Here is a 13603-nt window from a genome sequence, read left to right on the forward strand (position 1 = left end):
CTAACCATAATCGTATTTTAACTGTCATTAACAAAGTGCCAGTTGCACAATAATCAGTGCAAATTGTGGTTTATAGAACAAACACGCACGTGCACATACAAACACACACGGCTACAATTGTGTGCAGATATTTCCGATTGTTTGAAAGCGTCGTTCTGAATGTCAGGCTCAAGCAGGTGTAATGGCAGTGAGCTTGACAAACGACATTTGCCCGGGTATAAAGTATTTTCTCTCCATATTGTGGATATTTGATTTTGGTCTAGTATTTATTTAATCACAATAAACCCTGCTAATTCAAAAACGTTTGGTTAGTTTTACTCAGGCGCACACACAAGGCAGCTTTGGGTCCTCAATAGATACTCTACGTCACTCAGCCCTTCTCTACGGACCTCGATGGAAAAAACGTGGAGCCGAAAGTGTCTGCAGAAGCTCACTTCAAACTAACGTTAGTGAGTATATTTGCTCTTTATTTATTGGAGTTTAGACTTTCGGAGTTTCTTGTCGACAATATGTCATTATAGTCTCTCCGGTTTACCGATCAGAACCAGTGACGTGCGATGAGGCACAGGGTTGGCGAAGCACTGACTCTTTAAGAGCCAGATTTACAAATATATAAAACCAAAAGGATAGCTTAGTCAATTGGCTACTGGTTATTTCATCAGCACGCACGCACACACAATCCTTCGCCACAATAAACTTCTTTGTAAAAGCTCTCATTTTCCCTTTAGTTTTGGCACCTTTTTTTTTATTATAACCTGCATCCCATGAAGCTCTGATGCCATCACGGCAGCTCCGTCATAAGTTAAAACTAGTACTTTTTCCACAACTGCTGTAATTTTTTTCAATACTTCCAAGACATAGTACGTAGCTACAGCCAGGGGGTCGTCTATCATCACCCACGTCATCAAATCCCCAAAACGCCTCGTGCACCTCATTAATGATTGTGCAGTCATATTTATTTTAAAGGTGTCTGGTGTGAAACACTGTGCCAACCAAATCAATACCAGACGACTAGCTATGGTGACCCTTGATTGGACAAGTAGAAAGTCAACAACAACAACAACAGCTCTTGATTGTGTCCTCAGGGGTCCTCACAAAACTGCCAGATAATCAAGGATGGAGTACATGCAGTCTGGCGCTACGAGCACCCAGGGAAATATGTAAGTAGGAAACCAGCCTATTGTTATTGTTGACACTAGAGCTGGTCGATATGTCTGTTAAACAAAACCTCAGTTGCCTTGCCACGATTTGCCGTAAAATTCTGTTATTTTTCAAATTTTCCTAGCCTGTGCTGCACTTGTGGCGTCCCAATTCCCCCAAACCCGGCCAATATGTGCGTGGCCTGTCTACGCACTCAAGTAGACATCTCAGAAGGAATCCCCAAGCAAGTGACAGTCCATTTCTGCAAGCAATGTGAACGGTTTGTCCTCCGACATTTTTATTTTTTTTAAACCCTAAATTCATCGTGGACTGAAAAGAGCCATTTTTGTGTTGATTCTACCTTCTCTTTGCAGTTACTTGCAGCCTCCAGCCACATGGGTGCAGTGTGCTCTGGAGTCCAGGGAGCTGCTCACACTTTGTCTGAAAAAAATTAAAGGCTCTATGAGCAAAGTATGTCTTAATCTTACTGACATTTTCAATGAAATATTGACCGTTTTAAATGTCAAAGATGCCTGATAATTGGGTGGGCTGGCACTCGGTGAATTATGCTGTTAAATGCACTTTCTTGCTATTTCATGTATTCACAACACTTCTTCTAGGTGCGACTTATTGACGCTGGATTCCTGTGGACAGAGCCTCACTCAAAAAGGATTAAGATGAAACTTACCATACAGAAGGAGGTAATGATCAATTATTTTAGAGGGTTCCATAATTTACTCTATTCATGCTTTAGCCATGTAAGCCAAAGAACCACTCTTGAACAAACACACACACAAAAATATTTCCCTTCTGTCAGCGAAGATGATCTAACCTGTAGCTGTCTCGTCAGGTGATGAACGGCGCCATCCTTCAGCAGGTCTTTGTGGTGGAGTTTGTCATCCAGGCTCAAATGTGCGACGACTGCCACCGCGTGGAGGCCAAAGACTTCTGGAAGGCTGTGGTTCAAGTTAGACAGAAGGTAAAATGATTGTGAGCCACTGAGATCAAAAGGTGACCGGCTCATGAAAGCAGTGAAGTTGATAGCTAAAATATTTGGTCTTAATAATAAATTTTAAAAAATTACAAAAATAATATTTTTCGCAACTAACACTTCACTCTGCAATGTCGTTCTATTTTTTGTCCGTTTGTATCGTTTTTGTTAAAAGGATGCTTTTTGTTTCCAACAGACTCTTCACAAAAAGACATTCTACTATCTGGAGCAGCTCATCCTCAAGCACAAGCTTCACCAGAATGCCCTAAACATCAAAGAAATTCATGGTATGTATCTAAGAAATTATTCTAAAATATTTTTAGAGGTGGTATTCGTAGTAAATAAAATTTGTCATATCTTAAGGCAAGGTACTAGCTTTAGTTGTATTGCACATTTCATACCACACTGTGCTCTAAATGATTAAAAGCCCATTTAAAATCCTCTCCACATCGTATAGTGTCACGCCTTGCGTCAGCCATCTTCCCAAATGTCTTTATTGTGTTGCTCATCACTGTTCTTCCTCCTGTCTGTCTCAGAGGGCATCGATTTCTACTATGGCTCCAAGCAGCACGCTCAGAAGATGGTCGACTTCCTCCAGTGCACCGTGCCCTGCAGGTGAGCAACGTAAACAAACAAGGGCCTGCCCGGCGGTGGGTAAACATTTCACTTATTTATGGGAAGTTTGCGGCTGTGCACACTACAATTAAAACTTTTGGATGCTTTGGCCCGGTAAACATGAATGTAGAGGAAACATGTTTGTGTCTCTAAATCTCTGTCTTTTCTCTAATCGAAAGGTTAAAGGTGTCCCAGCGTCTCATCTCTCACGACATCCACTCCAACACGTACAACTACAAGAGCACTTATTCCATGGAGATAGTACCTGTTTGCAAGGTATATACTCGCAGCAGCATGGAAGTTTTAGCTCGAGATGATGTCATCAATTTGTGGCACTGACTTGAAATGTACCGTATTTTCCGGACTATAAGTCACTCCGGAGTATAAGTCGCCCCAGCCATAAAATGCACAATAAAGAAGAAAAAAAAAAAAACATATACAAGTCGGAAAGTACAGTAATCAGTAGCCTTCATACTTTGACTTCAAGACAGATTTGTTTGGAGCAAATGGCAATTGCTAATATGTAGAAATGTACACGGTAATGCAAAATCGCAACTTTCCCTGTACAAATGTGTTTGAGATGTATACATCAGTAATTTAACAATCTATTTTATTCATATAGCACTGGATTGGAGTCTAGATACTACAATAGCTGCCATGTTTATTTTTAGAGTAATTTAGTATGCAACCTTTCACAGTCGAACCATTCGACAGTTCTCACTTTGACACCCACTTGTCTCCTGTTGCCAGGACAACGTGGTGTGCCTGTCACCGCGCCTGGCGCAGAGCCTGGGGAACATGGGTCAAGTGTGCGTGTGCGTCCGCGTCACCAGCACCATCCACCTCATCGACCCAAACACCCTGCAAAGTGAGCCCAGACTGGCTTTTAAGCCAAATGACTGTTTGCTTTATGTGTTGTGGTTTACAGAGTCACTTAGTTGTGGAAGTCTTCTTTCTGTATGTTTGGATTATGCCACCTATCATGCTATGCTAATTGCTAAAATGACAGTCTGGTTTAGTACTTCGGATCCACGTCACCATTTTTCATGTGCTTGCAGTCATGGCCCAGCGTGACGCGCAGGGGGAGGAGGGCAAGATGGCAAACATATTTGTTATGCAAGCCGTCATTGCTCGTTAGCAAAAGTATGACTGCAATGAGCTGTCGGGAGTTCCCCCCCCCCCCCACTCCCTTTTCTTCCTGGTGTAATCGGGCGTGTTTCTCAGCGGAGTTTTGACATTTTGAAAGGCGCTCGTCATTAATTAGTCTTCAAAGGCCAGACTGCTTTTGTTACAGAATGCAGAAATGGCCTCAATGCTCGTATGTTGTTGTTTTTTTGTGTCCCCCCCCCCCCCCTCTAGATTTGCTTGTATGGACCTTTTTTTCCTGATACTAATTGCTTTGACTTTTTATGGTAGTACTTTTACAGTTTAAGGGAGTTAAGCAGTCAGCACGACAGATATATTTCTCGAATTTAATCTGCTAACAAAACAGAGGAATCCGCATAATTAGAGCACCATTATGCTGATGCAATCAATCATCTCTCACTCACAGTTGCCGAGGTTGACGGTAGCACATACTGGCGCTACCCCTTCAACAGCCTCTGTAACCCACGGCAACTAGAGGAGTTTATCGTTATGGATATTGACATCATCAGAGACCAGAAGCTGGCTGCCGGAGCTGGCATGAGGTCTAATAAGGTGAGAGGGGGGGGGGGGGGCTTGCTGCACAAACAGAGTGCATTATTGGGGGAGTGGGCATTGCAATTCTCTTGGAAGCAAAATCAATAGCGAGCCATTACATTATTCCCGAACCTGCATGTGGGATTCGAGCCAACATGATAGAAGTGTTTTTCTATTGATTGCACAGGCTTGCCGTGTCACAATTCTCCAAATGCCGCATTATTATTATTATCATTATCGCCATTATTATCATTGATGCTCCTGTCACAGTAAATCGGAGCAAAGAATGGAGTGTTTGGTCGTTTTGTAACACTTTTACTTGGTGTTTACGTGAGCATTTCATGAGGAGTTAGGAACCTATGGAGATCATTTGTTGCAGCTTCAGTCGTAAAAGTGTGACTCGTCGTATTTATTTGTTTGCGCGTATGCGGACGTTGCCAGTTGAACCTCCTAATTCTCATCCCTGCGTGCGTTACAGCACACCCTTGCCGAGTTGTGGGTACAGAAGACTTCAGAGATGGACACGGGTCAGCAGTACCACTGCCGCACATTCCTGGGCCACTTGCTCAACATTGGAGACCTGGTCATGGGGTAAGTATTGATGACAGTTGCTATCCACTTGAGGAAAACCGTTTACATGTTCTGTTTCCGACAGATACGACTTTGCCAATTCTAACGTCAACGACGACTTCTTGAATAAGATGAACCCTCATCATGTACCTGATGTGGTAGGAGTTTTTGACTTACCTTTTTACTCTGTACTGCCCTCTTGTGTAGAAACACAGTATTGATGCGTGGCGTTGAAGCTGATTGCACTGTCTTGGACTCTTAAAGGTGCTCATCAAGAAGAGCTTTGACCGCAGTCGCAGAGTGAGGCGCAGGAACTGGAAACTTCAGGAGATGGCCAAAGAAAGAGAGAACGTGGATACAGATGATGAGAGGTACGGCGCAGTGCCAAATCATTTGAGATTGCTTTGGAATAGAGTCATCTCTAATTGCTACTTTCATTTTCCTGTCTTAACAAAACATTTGAATCCTCAGGCAATTCCAGGACTTCCTGGAGGACCTGGAGGAGGATGAGGCTCTCAGGAAAAATGTTAACATCTACAGAGGTGAGCAGCTAGACGCCACAAGCTTTGGTATTACAATAAATCTTGATTTTTAAAACAAACAAAAAAATCAACAGTATGTATGCAGCACATCACACATTGTTGCTCATTCACGATTTGGACTAAATTTATGAATATTCATTTCAGATCCCGCAAAGATCCCGGTGGAGAGCGACACCGATGACGACGGCGCGCCACGCATTTCTTTGGCGGAAATGCTGGAGGAGCTCAGTCTCTCGGACGCCACGGGAGGCGAGGGGGACGACATGATAGAGTAGTGCTGATGAAGCCACACCGTAAGAGTTGAGCTAAAGCATCTCATTTTTACTGACTAACAGGTTGTGACCTTCCTGAAACAAATTATGTAAAATGCATTACTGGGCTCATTGGAGCTTCTGCATGCACTTTTTCTAATTAAATAAAATCATCAGCTATCAAAAAATCATGTACTGTTTTGAATAAGTGGTACTGTCACTGCTTAAACATGCCATAAACTAATACCTTAGGGAAATTATCTTGAGATGCCTTCCTTGGGACGTCCACCAGAGGGCGCAGTTGCATCAAATGCAAAGATGGGGAGAGCGATTCGTTATATATACATTTATGGAGCCTGTACAATACTTTCAAGTTTTCCCACTAAAATGAGTATTTACACAAAAGATTCAATTTGACAGATAAAATCCAAACATAGAAGTACAACAGTTTGATGGTGCATCGTTTTTGAGTTAAGCGTTGCGTAAACACCGGTGCCTTAACGACACAACTACAATAAGCACGATCTAGAATACTTCATTTATTACACGTAGCCTGTGTGAAGAGTTAAGTATAATCAATTGGTTGTGATCTCACGCCGGAGGAATGAACGTGAAATGTTTGACACTATCTCAAGGATGGAGGAAGAGGAGTGACACGATCATAGCAGGATCTAGAATATTTTCATTTAAGGGTGAGGTAATGAATTATGCTGATCTAACGCTGGAGGAATGAACTAGTGAAATGGTTGATACTGGAGGAAGAAGAAGGGAGTGCTCATGCTAAAAAAAAAAAAAAAAAACTCAAGCGTTATTTGAGCTTGGGAAAGTGAATAAGCAAATTGCATGGGTGGGTCCGAGTGGGGACGGGGGCACCTCTAACAATAGCATAAAGAAGTGCTGCACTTGCCCCCCCCACACACACACACACTTGCCATCACACACCTCTCCCTACAATCTTTGCATGTGTGCAAACAGCCCTCGTAACCTCCAACAGCCTTCACGCTAAATTTGTGCTCGCACTTGATTCAGCAGGTTCACGGCTTTGCTGTTATTTGCCGATCCGATTAGCTATCTTTCCAGATTTTGAACCCGTCGTGAACCCGTACGTGAGCGTTTGGCCGTGGTGGCGCTGCCTGTGTTTATATATCAATAGTGTATGTTGTTGTCAAGGATAAGAACTGAGACGGTCAGCAAAGTGTACAGATGGGAAGGTGAAGTTTCCCAACGGTCTTCTTGTGGCTCACTGTCAGTAGTTAGCAAGTGAATACACATTTGATGATTTAATAGATGTTCAGAGTTCACCGCGTGCATCTTCATCCTCAGCACCGCTCATGGCGGAGGATGCGGTGCGTTCAAATACCTCTGTAAAATACAATAGTGTAATTCTAAGCTCTGTTTGTTTTGCTTGTGATTCTGCACCTGTCAGCCAGGTGAGCAGCTGCTGCGGTAAAGTCACAGCCAGTGGGTGTGGTGTCGACTTCAGTCTCTTTGCACGTCTTACTCCAAATAAGCCCGACACAAACTGGTGAGGCAGCTTTTTTTTTTTCTCTCCCCCTTTCTGCCGCACCGCGCAAAGGCAGCAAGCGGAGCAACAAAACGGGCCGCGGATTAGCGTTTATAAATAAGACGTCATTACCCAGACACGTTTTCAAGGTGAGTGCAGGTAGATTTGATCATTTGCCGCTTTTAGAGAGGTTAGCGCTTCCTATGATATATCCTCATTATAGTATTTAATTGCGGGATTTTGTAATTGGGTACAATGTACAACACAATCCAAATTTGTGGTTGAAATTTATTTCAAAAAGTCAACCGTATTAAAACGGACATTTATTTGGCGACACAGTTAAGATTTTGGAAATAAGTTTCCCGAGTTGGTAGTAAATTCTAGAATACGCGCACCTGATGGCCACACCCCCTTGCAACTCAACCCGCAACAGCAATCCGTGAGCTATCGACTCTATATTCATGTTGCATTACAATAAAACTATGCGGCAATAAAATTGCAACGTTTTTTCTGATGTGTGTAATTTATATTTGATTTTTCGATCTGTATTAGTATAAGCAGTCTGAATGTATCGATACAAAAAAAAATGGTTCTAAGTGGTAAGTGATGATTTCCTTGCTTGAGGTTAATTGCATCAGCGTTTACACACACGCACTCACATCGACAAACACACACCACCCTGCAGGATGAACTTCAAGAACCTGAGGGAGTACCTGGCCTGGCTCTACTACCAGTACCTTCTAATCACCGGCATCTACGTGCTGGAGCCTTGGGAGAAGTCCATTTTCAACTCGGTCCTGTTCTCGGTGGTCGCCATGGTGATCTACACCTCCTACGTTTTTGTGCCTATCCACGTGCGCCTGGCGCTGGAATTCTTCTCCGGCATCTGCGGTGGCCAGCCGGAGAGCGCCATGACCCTCATGAACTAAGATGGGCCGCATGATTAAGAATGAACTCGAGTGTGTGGAAACGATTAATCGACTGCTTGATTCACTTTAGTTTGTGCGTAAAGAGCGACATGACATTGGCAATGGGAAGCTGAACTAACGCGGGGAACCCTCGGAACAAACTATTCATCGGATTTATCGAGCAAAAGTAATCAAATGCCCATCTCTACCTTAACCCAAACCCGTTCTCCGAGCCAATCAATATGAATATCACAATGTTTCATTTTAAACACCGTCGCGTGGTAATCGATTCTCAACGGATGTTTTCACATTCTTGCTGTGAACCGTCGTCCAAGTCTTCTTCTATCCCTTCGATGTTTTAAGTGCCGGAATGCTAGGAAGGTGTGCTCGCCACTGAGCACCGGCAAATATTGATTTAGCGCGCCCTCGGACTGTACGCGTGGGATTTGGTTTTTGCTTTGATCAGGCTTTGCTTGATTTGCGGCTTACTCAGCCCAAAGAAATGTTTGCTGCCGATTTTAGAGGCCTACATGAAAAGCAAATTTCAGGTCACGCTACGCTAAGTCTACCAGTGGTTCTCAAACCTTTTGGTTCCAGGGACCCCCTGATGAGTCTATTGCAAATGACTACCACGCCTGGTGCATCTCTAAATGGCATAGAAATTAAAACTCTTTTTGAGTTAGGGGGATGGAGAAGGTCACAAAATATTTTGTTGACCCCAATTTGCGAATTTCTGCTGTAGCCAGCTGACATAGCAGTCGTGGCATTTTTCTGCTTTTTCATATGCGCTTGTTGATTACATATTATTTATATAAAGTTCTATATTTATATACTTATACCACTCTGGTAAATGCTTGGCTGGTTACAATGTCACTTACCACAATGTTTTATTTTTAAATATTTATTATGTTCTCCTGTGGCCATAAAACAACATCATACAGTTTCCTGCAACTTCATGCGCTTTTTTTTTTTTTTTCCCACCCCAATCACCAAATCAAAAATAAAAACAATCAAAACTGCTAGTGTATGTCTCACGCGTAGTAACTAGGCAGCTTTCACCATCGGTCGTCTTTCTTTGCTTTTTATTTTTTTATTTTAAGAAATGATTACTGGCACAATAGCGTTGATTCACAAAATAACAGAGGAAGTCACCAAACCGGTTTTTGGCTCCTGTTGGTGAATTTAAAGTTAAAATTTTCTACTCCACTACGCTATCTGCACATTCTGAAGAGATGATGTCTGAATGATTTCCATACTACCGACAAAGCTGTAATGGAAGACATAAACATCAGAAGCAATATAGATGGATATAAATCCATGAAAGACCTTCAAATCTTGGAGAAGGTACTTTTTGTCCAAAAGTAACAGTTTCAATGAATTTATCTGGCCTCCCCTTGATCCATTTGAAATGAAACGATGGGGGCAATTAATAGCTTCATTTTAAGATGATATGGAAGAATAAATAGCGCTTGTCCTGAACTGTCGTCTACCTTTACACCTGAGTCGGGTCAGAGGTTATCTCTGTGATGACAAGGCAGCAGGAACCAACGTGTTGTGTTCGCTTGTCGCCCGTGACCATTGGTAACAATGACAACTGTGAGAATGGGGGGGGGGGGGTTGAACTCTTGGCAACTACACAGACATTGTGGACATGTGACACTCATACAACGACAAGTCTCACCTTACCAGGAAAGTCCGGAAAAACTATGAATATTAATATATTGTCACACCTTGGACACACATACACTCACATGAATAACTGGAGGAGGAAAATAAGGGTCACACCACTGTGTGTGTGTGTGTTTCATGAGGCATAGTGTTTCAGCTTGAGGCTTTTGAGCAAATACAGTTTTGTCAAGCATCAAAAAGCTTTTGTTTCCTCCCAGTAATGTAAACATGAATTTGTTCCTATGTGTTGTGCATGTAGACCTTTGAAGCGTGGAGGATTTTGATTAACATGTCTGCCTCACTCTTCAGAACAATTTCTTACCAATGTATTGGGTTTTGGTGAATGTGTGCACATCGATCAACAATAGCCATAAAAAAAAAAGAAACATACCTCAATCCAGCATTGATGTGTTTCTCCCGATGTGATGACGCTGATATTTGGCTTTTCTTCAGTTTGCCCTCCTCACACCTGGAATTTCCAATCGAACTTTCGCGAACAATAATCCAAAATGAATCCAAATGAAGCAGTTTTTGACCAATTGAATGGACTAAACCCTATAGAGTCAATTCCCGGGGCTGATAAAGGAGTCTTAAGATGTGTCCCTTTGCTCTTGAAAGTACGAAATTAAGAAGACGGAGCGTTTGAAAAACACTGTTAGTTTTGAGCCATTTAACACAGGTCCGCCATGTTCAAGTTTACCGCGCGTTTTAATATTCTTTCTACTACAATGCATGACAGTGCGTGACAGTGCATGAGTCCCTCTAGTGGCACGGGGGTAAATTACAACAATGACAAAATAATGCAAAAAGATCAAAAATGCCCATACAGAGTAGCAAGAAAGTTGTATTTACTCGTCACACCCGTGCTGGGTCTTGGAATGAGAGGAGTGATATTGTAAAAAAAAAAAAAAAAAGTAAACCATCATCTCCTTTTCTACACGCACTGTTGCCATCAGTCTTCTCTGTTTCCCCAAATTTCCATTTCCTTCCTTCCCTTCTGTCATGGATCCCTCTGAGCTTGTGGGGTCTTTGCCAAGCCGAGCGTATCCGCAGTTCAAACATTCGCTGGCAATGAGTGGACGGTTCAGATCGGGCTGCTAGCAGAAAATGAGTTGTCAACCATAACATATAAGTTTTATAAATGATCACAACATTTTTGTTTTAGCTTTAGTGGCCTGGCCTTTGTCCCACAACCATCTTTACTGTGCTTTGTCCCACCTTAAGAGCATGTTAGCTGCTCGGCGGTTGGAAGAATGCCCTTCCGTATCAGGTGACCCATCGACCGAGGCACTTTGCTCCTCGCCGAGCTCGCGACGAGGGGAGTACTCATGGCGGCTCCTCATATCCCATGTCACAAAAGCACCTTTCTGCGCAAAGAATGAGGCCACAGCACAGTGGTTCAGCTCGGGTCCGATCTGGCTTCTACCCTCGTTGGATTTCAGACCTCCCCCTTTTTCTTCAAGCAGACACCTTCATTGGTAGGTTTGTTCTCTTCTTGCTGAGATCAGATGGACCCGGAGCACCGAGACACCATCCAGAGAATAAATGACCATACCACTATAAGCATAACTTGGTGAGTCTTTCTTCTGTTATACGTATTTGTTGGTATCCTGGTTGGTTTTCAGTCTTGCTTATCGTTTTGGATGCTGGTTAAAAATTCCATTCTCAGATCCAACTCAACTATGAAGCTCATCTCCAGTCAGCGGACTCTTCTCACCATCATCATGGTGACACTAACTGCGATGTTCTACTGCGAAGCTAAGACCACACCCAAACCCAAACAGCAGTATACCAAGAAGCCCCTCTCTCAGGTGCTCCCCGCGGACCCCCAGCTGCTTCCCACCTACCCCAGTCAGGATTTTTCTCAGGACCACACGATGAACATGGATCACCCCAGTGTAGGCCCTGATAACTACACCCTGGACTACAACGAGTGTTATTTCAACTTCTGTGAGTGTTGCCCTCCTGAGAGAGGACCCCAAGGACCAAAGGGAGACAATGGCCTGACAGGTAATGAAATGTTTCTCTTACCTTTTTTACTTTTTCAGTTTCCTCTGCCTTTTAAACTTGAGATATATCTAGGGCCACCGGGGGAAAGAGGCTTTACCGGATCATCTGGCTCACCTGGGCCACCGGGAACGAGTGGTCTCAAGGGGGTTAAAGGAGACAAAGGTATTTCATTCCAATTTCTAAAAAAAATTTAACTAGCATTTCATGCTGTAGCTAAAATTGTTTTTATTCATTCTTTATATTCCCTAACAGCTTACTTGTTACTGGGCAGAGTTCATGGTGCTCAATGATAATTGCTACACAGAGCAATTATAATTTTTTAATGACCAAATTGGGTTAGTTGGTTAGAAAATTGGATATGACAAAGTCCCGAAATGGTTCAGGTCCTATTTGGAAGAATTGAGTAATGGAAGTTTTAAATCTGATTAATAGACTATGACAAATGGAGTCCCTCAAGGGTCAATTCAAGGAACCCTTATGTTCAGCATGTATTTTCTCAAATTCTTCAGAAACAGTTATGCTGATCACACATTACATTCGTCATTTTTGCAATGTTTCTTCTTTCACAAATTCTGTTTACTAGGGGACAAGGGTGAAAGGGGAAACAATGGCCCAAGTGGATACCCAGGAGTTTCGGGAAAACCTGGGCAGAAAGGTACCAAAGTGTGACCAATACGTCTGAGCTATATGATAGATTTTGAATCAATGTTTTTACTCTGCAGGTGAAATTGGCCTAAAAGGAGTAAAAGGTGAGATAGGCATGCAAGGCATTAAAGGCTATGACGGTCAAAAAGGTGAACCTGGACAGAATGGGATTTCTGGTGAGAAAGGAGAACCGGGCAAAGAAGGGCCACCTGGAGCTCCTGGATTGATTCTTGGTCCAAAAGGAGATAAGGGTGATAAAGGGGAGTGTGGCACATTTGGTGAAAGAGGGCCAAAAGGTGATCGCGGAGACACCGGCTCGCCGGGAATTCCGGGTGCGATGGGAATCCCGGGGATCAACGGCAAACACGGGGCTCCGGGTCCCGTCGGCGTACGCGGGGATCCTGGACCTCCTGGAGCGCAAGGAGAACCTGGGGTGAGAGGGTCACAGGGTCCGCAAGGTGTTCGAGGGGTGCAGGGCCCAAAAGGGGATCGAGGTTACCACGGAATGCGAGGGGAGCGGGGAATGCGGGGCTTCAAAGGGGCGAAAGGTTCAGGCGTCCCTCAGAAACGCTCGGCCTTCAGCGTCGGCATCTCCCCGAGAAGATCCTTCCCACCGTCCGGCTTCCCCATCCGCTTTGACAAAATCTTCTACAACGAAGAGAACCACTTCAACGTCACCGGTAATAGCTTTGTGTGCGTCCACGCCGGCGTGTACGTCTTCTCCTTCCACATCACGGTACGTAATCAACCCCTTCGCGCGACGCTGGTGGTGAACGGCTCGCGGCGGGTCAGGACGAGAGACTCGTTGTACGGACAGGACATCGACCAGGCGTCTACGCTGGTTGTGCTACGTTTGGCGGCGGGGGATCAGGTGTGGATGGAGACCCTCAGAGACTGGAACGGGGTGTACGCCAGCAGTGAGGACGACAGCATCTTCTCTGGATTTCTACTTTACTCGACATTATGATGAACTAGCGGGCGGATTGTATATTCATGAGCGCTCTTCAAATGTGCCGTAGTGTTACGATTCATGGAGAATTGCCATTCTTATCTATGTACTATTTTGTATTATGCTTTTC

At 43.7% G+C, this 13603-nt stretch overlaps 3 protein-coding genes across 4 annotated transcripts; all 3 read left to right on the top strand.

Moving 5' to 3' along the window:
- The first annotated feature begins 206 nt into the window (after window positions 1-206).
- On the top strand, window positions 207-5977 carry nmd3 (NMD3 ribosome export adaptor). 2 transcript variants are annotated; one of them, XM_085916563.1, is made up of 16 exons: window positions 207-449; window positions 1086-1160; window positions 1286-1420; window positions 1515-1611; window positions 1761-1841; window positions 1991-2119; window positions 2328-2418; window positions 2668-2746; window positions 2926-3022; window positions 3497-3614; window positions 4299-4444; window positions 4905-5017; window positions 5082-5154; window positions 5261-5367; window positions 5468-5538; window positions 5683-5977. In XM_085916563.1, the coding sequence occupies exons 2-16, from the start codon at window positions 1117-1119 to the stop codon at window positions 5811-5813; spliced, it is 1512 nt and encodes a 503-aa protein (XP_085772689.1). In that variant the 5' UTR covers window positions 207-449; window positions 1086-1116; the 3' UTR covers window positions 5814-5977. The 2 variants fall into 2 exon arrangements, with proteins under 2 accessions (XP_085772689.1, XP_085772688.1); XM_085916562.1 differs by having other exon boundaries at window positions 207-445.
- A 1262-nt stretch (window positions 5978-7239) lies between these two features.
- sptssb (serine palmitoyltransferase, small subunit B) lies at window positions 7240-9216 on the top strand. Its single transcript, XM_085916522.1, has one exon. The coding sequence runs from the start codon at window positions 7980-7982 to the stop codon at window positions 8220-8222; it is 243 nt and encodes an 80-aa protein (XP_085772648.1). The 5' UTR covers window positions 7240-7979; the 3' UTR covers window positions 8223-9216.
- A 2335-nt stretch (window positions 9217-11551) lies between these two features.
- On the top strand, window positions 11552-13491 carry otol1b (otolin 1b). The gene is made up of 4 exons (XM_085916391.1): window positions 11552-11879; window positions 11952-12041; window positions 12463-12534; window positions 12602-13491. The coding sequence occupies exons 1-4, from the start codon at window positions 11552-11554 to the stop codon at window positions 13489-13491; spliced, it is 1380 nt and encodes a 459-aa protein (XP_085772517.1).
- Window positions 13492-13603: the final 112 nt, after the last annotated feature.

This window comes from Syngnathus leptorhynchus, chromosome 7 (genome assembly GCF_054491065.1).
Source record: "Syngnathus leptorhynchus isolate UIUO chromosome 7, UIUO_Slep, whole genome shotgun sequence".
In the NCBI taxonomy this organism is placed as follows: Eukaryota; Metazoa; Chordata; class Actinopteri; order Syngnathiformes; family Syngnathidae; genus Syngnathus; species Syngnathus leptorhynchus.